A 7,205-nucleotide genomic window follows, 5' to 3' on the forward strand; every position below is an offset into this window, starting at 1 on the left:
CACGAATACCATGTCAACATTTCGTTGATGTGTTCAGCAACTCTTTCCATACCCTTTAAAGCCTCTACAAGAAGAAATATAGACATTTAGACCTGTCACGAATACCATGTCAACATTTCGTTGATGTGTTCAGCAACTCTTTCCATACCCTTTAAAGCCTCTACAAGAAGAAATATAGACATTTAGACCTGTCACGAATACCATGTCAACATTTCGTTGATGTGTTCAGCAACTCTTTCCATACCCTTTAAAGCCTCTACAAGAAGAAATATAGACATTTAGACCTGTCACGAATACCATGTCAACATTTCGTTCTCGTCAACCGCCAAATTACCCGCCAGCTGAGCGGAGTCTTAGGTTCGAATTCTGTTTAAATTTTAGGTATTTGATGTCAATTTTTAACTATGAAGAATAGAATTCACACACGAAAAGGTTCTTACAGTCTGCTCTGTCGGACTGACCACAGTTCATCTTTAAAAGCATACAGTATCCAGCATGTTTAACCCTTTGACTGCGGCTGATTTAAACGCGCGTGGAATATTTGCGAGTCGTACACTGTGTACAGCACAGCCGCATTTAACTGCCGGGGGCGGACCGTACGCTATACGGCGAATCAACAGTCAATGAGTTAACGATAGTTAGGCCAATATCTCAATGAGTTAACGGTATTTAGGCCTATATCTCAATGAGTTAACGGTAGTTAGGCCAATATCTCAATGAGTTAACGATAGTTAGGCCTATATCCCAATGAGTTAACGATAGTTAGGCCTATATCTCAATGAGTTAACGGTATTTAGGCCTATATCTCAATGAGTTAACGGTAGTTAGGCATATATCTCAATGAGTTAACGGTATTTAGGCCTATATCTCAATGGGTTAACGGTAGTTAGGCCAATATCTCAATGAGTTAACGATAGTTAGGCCTATATCCCAATGAGTTAACGGTAGTTAGGCCTATATCTTAATGGGTTAACGGTACGTAGGCCTATATCTCTTTGGTAAACGACTTTTAGTTCTAAAGTATGGATGAGTGTTGCCGTATAATAATGATAATAAGTTATTTTCCACTAGAGGGAGTCTAAATATGCAATAACCTAAGAAAAGTAAAGCATGAAAAGAAAAGGTTGTATCATTAATCTTTTCCACTGACCATGATATCGTAAAACAAAGAAGCATACGATATATTTAGATTCAACTTCGTTGCGAAACCCGACGAAGGAAAATTTCATGAAAAGATACAACAATAAAATGTGTTAGGCTCAGATTTCACTACTTTCGTTGCTTGTGCATGTGTCTGAGACATTAAAACTACGTGCAAGTGTATAAAATTATGTGTAAAATAAGTGAAAATTATGTTTATAAAACACATATGCCCCACTTTGACCTTGACCCTCGACACTGAAAGGTTAATCAGGGCTAGAACTTTGTATACACTATCTGTTGTATAAGTGTGGTCAAAATCCATCTATCCAATCACGAGATATCCCGTCCACAAAAAACGGGACAGACAGGGGCAAACCAATATGCCCCACTCTGCTTTAGTAGATGTATAATAATTTTGTGTCTCAAAGCTTGTAAGAGATTTAAAAATGTCATTTTTTCGATATATATATATATAAGTACAGAGTTAGTGTGATAGGTACAATACAATACACAGGCGAGAGGGGGGGGGGTTGCATTGAGAGCTACAGCTCCTCTCCACTGTAAATTTGGAGGGGCGTGTACTCCAGTTCTCCTTATTGGATCCGGAGCTGCACATCAGTTTGTAAATGATCCTTTTCAGGAATCCCCAAACCTTGCAAAGATGTGTTATCTTCTGGGATGATGATTTCCATTAAGTCTTCAAAAGTAACCCAATCGGTTGTCTTATGAAGGAATCAACCGCCATTTTTACTTGATTCTTCAGATGTTCCTCTGAAAAATATCTTGATTTTCACCACCATGTTCTTGTATGACTAGCCCGTGTATGTTTCGCATCAATTAACCAGTACATTCTGTACAATTTAATCGCCAAAAGGGCCAAGGCTTACGTAGAAGTATCTAGTGAGGTCTGAAGATGAGGCTTATTTTCAATTCATCATACCGACTACGTAAGACCATTGTAAGGTTTGTTTGTTTAGTTGAAACTTCGGGTTATGCTACACGAGGTCTATCTGCACTAACCATTCCCAATTTTGAAGTGATAGGCTAGAGGGAAGGCATGACCTGGTGGTTAGGCCAAACTGGTCACCCTTACAGCCGTATGGTGATATAATGTGACCGGCAATCATCTCACTACTCGTTGGTATAGATTAACGCAAGAGATGGCAGTGGATGCTGTTGAGTAGCTGCTTCCCTGCCATCTATTACTTCAAAATTAGGGATGGCTAGCACAGATAGGCCTCGAATAACTTTGCACGAAATCTCATCAAATAAACACCATAAAAATGGCATCGCTGACAACTGGTTTTGTTATTACAATTCGGTACACAGCAATAGCATAATACGTTTCTTGAAATTATCTATACCTAATGCTTTGCAAGTCTAAACATGTGCTTGTTTGTACAAGATGCCATACTTCCGCAAACCATTGCAGCGCCTTCCTGGTGGCCAGTGAGCTTATCAAAGCCTTTGTTATACTAACAAATGGCTTATATAAATAGGGTCCTAACCACTACCGTGTTTGTTGTATTCCAGTTGTCCGGATGCACTCTGGTTTTGAGCAAAATGCGTCGCCGGCAATGGATATGTAGTTGAAACAATACTATACATTCTTCCTCTCAGTTTTAAAAAACACAAATAACGTAATACTTTTGTCATATGATAGTTACAACTGATATCTTTTGAACTTTTGTTTTCTATTCAGATATTCTAATTTCTCACGAAGGAGGGCGCTGTCTGTCAGTTTGTAAACTTAGAATATAATAATTTTTGTTTCTCACTAATTATTATTAAAAAGATGACGTATCATATAAAGCATTATTAACCTTAGCAATTCATATTCCACATAATCTTATTGACATATCATATCCAAAATGTAACTTCCTGATAAATGTAGTAAATCCACAATGCAAGTATTTCCAGTAATTAATTAATACACATTAATAATTAGTGGTGTTCATTAGCCTGTTAGTATACTTACATCAGATTAGCAGATGTTTGTTGAGGTTATATTAAAACGATTTTGGAGTCTCACAATGTCATTACAGTTCATGTTACCATGTCTGGTTCTTTTCTGACGACCGTGCATTTTGAAGATAGCCTTACAGGATAGTTTCTATTGTAAAAGGCTCCAGCGTAAGGCTGTGATGTCCAAAGAACAACATTCCACCCTGAAAGCATTCCATAATCCATATAGTGAACAAAGCCAACAGTTCCCAATCTCTGTTTCAACAGTTCATTCACATGAAAATTCATAGGCACTGTATGCAGCGACTTGAGCAATGTGTCTTCCTATGGAAGAGCATGAATACCTGTTTCATTTTTCAGCAGCTTAAGGTATGCAACTGTTGAATGGATATATTATGGAAGCAATGTATATACACCTAACTTGTGTTGCCTTTCCGGTCAGAGATCTTTCTTGATTATGTTTGCGTTTTTGTTGCATGGAGCATGTGGAAGGCTTTTGCCACTGACCATTCTGTTTGTCAATTTATACCAGTTACAAAATGCAGCATTTACTTACCATAGTTAGGGTACGACTTGTTGCAGGTCTCACTCTGGGTGGTTCTGGTGCTCCAAGTTAACACATAGTATTTTGTTTTCTAATGCTATTAAGTACAATGAATATCCCTGACTTGAAAATTCTAAATCTTCTATCTGAATCACCTTTATAATCTGAGTGTATGAATACTTACGTTGGAAAGGCTGCTACACATTTTCCCCCAAAACTGACAATTCTGTAGTACCACAATACCTACGAAATGACAAGTAATGTCAAAATGTAGTTCTGATACATTCTGTTACATCGTGATTTATATCGACTGTGGTTGTTACTACGTGATTAACTGATTCAAAATTGTTTAAAATAACGTACTCAACCCTCTACAGTCCTGAGAATGACTATTAGTTAGATTCGATCCTGGGGTCTTAGCAAGAGAAAACGAGATTGCTTTCTATTGCGGCTCGTTAGTAATGCCACTAATGTTTTTTGTTAGTAATAGCTAGGTCCTGAGAGGGAACACACACACACAAGATCTAAAAAGTTCATGAAGTTTAAAAATCTAGAAGTTTCGTGTAAGACTTTAAAATAATGGTACTTTATAAATGTGAGTCAGTTGAGTTATTGAGAAGTTAGCGAGTGTTCAGCGATTTTACCAGTTCAGTGTATTTTAGTGACTTAGAAGTGAAAATTATTAGGTAAGCTTTTAAGTAAGTTAGGCATATGTACCACTCGTCTTGGAATTCCTGTTGAAACTTTATTTGTGAACTTAGGCCTATAATTTGTGCGAAAGAGAACGTAGCTCGTAGTGAACACTACTGAAGAAATAAATTGATTCGTTATCATTACGTACACTGGACTTAGTATTGTTTTTACTAAATAATCTAAAAGAACTCACTGAACGATAGAGTATGTTATAAAACTGATGTCAGAAGTGGGATTATTCTGGTGAAAATAAAATATAACTTTGACTAAATTTCAAGATGACAACCAATTAGGATGCAAGATCGAAAGTTTCTATATGTTGTGTCGTGCTCCCTCTAGTGAACAAACGTCTAAGGTAAAATATAAATAAAATATAGTTTTCAACAACTTGATTAAGTTGGCCATGTAAAGTATGGTTGCTATGAAAACGATTACTAAGTAATCGTAAAAGATTCAGTCTCCAGCGGCTTGGATGAATTACTTTTCAATTTTACGCAGGGCGCAAGTATAATAACAATAATAAAACTCATGGACGAAGTAAAATGAAAAATATGTAATTTCTTAAGGCCATTTTTTGGGGTTGTTTTGAAGATGGGCGGATGCCCCCATCCTTGCTCTGAATAATCAAGATTAAAAGTTAATTTTTAAATTGTTTGTGAGGAAAAAAACATTAAAATATTTGTACACTGACATGTATTATGTGTGTTATGAGGTAAAAAGATACTTAAATAACAACAAAAACAAACAAACAGGAATTGCTACAACAATAAGGTTATAACTATCGGCATATTAGTACGTCTCTTACCCGTCAGGTGGCGGTGCTCTTCTGAAGTAGGATCTGTCAAATGTTTAAGTTGTTGTAATAGCAGCGGATACTTTAAAATCCGTTGGATAGGCTTGATAAGATAGGACTCTAGAGAGAAGCTGTGTTGTCCTTTCGGATTTCGTGACTGGAGGAATTCCAGCAATGCGGTGTTCCCTTCTCCTAAAAACAGTCAAATAAAACGATATTACTTTTTTTTACTACAAAGTTAAATACACAGTAGCGTATTTAATAAGCCTAATTCGCACGAGACTATCATAAAGTAAAAGGAAATTAGGCTTAGTACAGGGTAATGCAAACAAAATTAGTTGATACGTTTCTGGTGCAAAAACATTTACAAGTTAATATTTCGTATAAAGACGTTTAAAAAAACAATCAGTTAACAACACTAATAAGTTTTATATGGAATGGAATATATAAAGTGTCGTATATGAAATACTTTTCTACCGAGATTTAATTGTTGAGCAGATAAACTAAGGTTGCAAAATATAGTATTAGAGAATGTGTGATTGACAGACATGGTTGAAGATTGATAGTAAGTTAGGCTTAACAATTTAGTAACTTAAATTACTTCTAAGGTTGCAAAATATAGTATTAGAGAATGTGTGATTGACAGACATGGTTGAAGATTGATAGTAAGTTAGGCTTAACAATTTAGTAACTTAAATTACTTCTAAGGTTGCAAAATATAGTATTAGAAAATGTGTGATTAGCAGACATGGTTGAAGATTGATAGCAAGTTAGGCTTAACAATTTAGTAACTTAAATTACTTCTAAGGTTGTACTTTATATTTAACTACATCTAAAAATTAATATATATTAAGTGCAGCGAAGTAACGCAAAGAAATCTTAAACTGTTAAAAAAAAAGGTTTGGTGCACAGCGCTCCCTGTAAACAAGTAATTGTAACTGAAACCTTTTCAGGACGACAAAACAATGGGACCAATTACTTAACACTAAATTGGATCACAAAAGAGGGTCACATCGAAAATATTACATTACTGAAAAACTTCATTACAGTAATCTCAGGCATAGCAGATAGAGAGAGAGACGTAGTACTCCAATTACAGCAGGTCATTCGAACTAATTACGTTTAACTTACAATTTTATAATTGTATTTATGGCAAAGCTACCAAGGCTACGTACTATCGTCCCTAATTCTGAACAGAGTCAGTCAGCAGAATTTTACCACCTACCATACATGCAAAGAGATTGACAGTTTCTCTTATTATGCACTTACAACTTAAAGTACAGGAAATATTTTGTGTTATCGCAAGGAATCCAACTCGTGTGCTCTTAATTTACAAACTTCGCAGGTATTGCGCAGTGTCAGTGAATTTGGTTAAGAAACACGTGACTGAAGGAGTACACGAAACGGTCAGTGTAATTCGATAAGACTTACCTGGATGGAGAACTTTCTGAGCTTTAGAATGACTGGCACAGAATGAACTGTATAACTTGAACTGGTCAGCGTAGAGAAGAAAAGAGTTACCGATAGCAAAGAGCACATTCTGAAAAGTAAAACACATTTTTTTTTCATCTTTTTTTGTAACTGATAATGGTATTACAAGTGTTTCATTAAACTTCATACTTTCCTGGTTAGTTTTTATTAAGAAACATTCCTAATATAATTAGTTAATCTGCGTCTTCTAAATAACAATATTTTAATACTGATTAATTTTTTATTCCAAGTGCAATACAGACTTGTCACGTGATAGTTACTAATTATGCAAAAAAAAAAAAAGCATACAAGTTTTCCGATAGCATAAAAACTTCATAGAAGGAATGGGGAATTTCATTAAATAAATGATACATTGATTTGTGGGAACTTGCGATTATGTTCATGTAGGGTTTACGTAACGTTCAGTGAAACAGTGTTTAGGAAACATACAGTGGAACGGAGGGTTTAGGAAACATACAGTGGAACAGAGGGTTTAGGTAACGTACAGTGGAACAGAGGGTTTAGGTAACGTTCAGTGGAACAGAGGGTTTAGGTAACGTTCAGTGGAACAGAGGGTTTAGGTAACGTTCAGTGGAA

At 35.8% G+C, this 7,205-nt stretch overlaps 2 protein-coding genes across 3 annotated transcripts in view; one reads left to right on the forward strand and one right to left on the reverse strand.

Annotated features, from left to right (window-relative positions):
• Positions 1-7,205, forward strand: part of LOC106461461 (wiskott-Aldrich syndrome protein family member 2-like) — an 87,781-nt gene that overhangs the window by 64,356 nt on the left and 16,220 nt on the right. The window lies entirely within an intron of this gene.
• The window catches only part of LOC106461457 (protein still life, isoforms C/SIF type 2-like), a gene marked incomplete at its 5' end in the record, with an annotated part of 40,130 nt that overhangs the window by 12,618 nt on the left and 20,307 nt on the right, over positions 1-7,205 (reverse strand). Inside the window, 3 exon segments of the mRNA XM_022388427.1 lie at positions 138-256; positions 5,151-5,330; positions 6,570-6,678. Of these exon segments, the coding sequence (XP_022244135.1) occupies positions 138-256; positions 5,151-5,330; positions 6,570-6,678 (408 nt within the window).

Source organism: Limulus polyphemus, unplaced genomic scaffold, assembly GCF_000517525.1.
Source record: "Limulus polyphemus unplaced genomic scaffold, Limulus_polyphemus-2.1.2 Scaffold964, whole genome shotgun sequence".
Classification (NCBI taxonomy): Eukaryota; Metazoa; Arthropoda; class Merostomata; order Xiphosura; family Limulidae; genus Limulus; species Limulus polyphemus.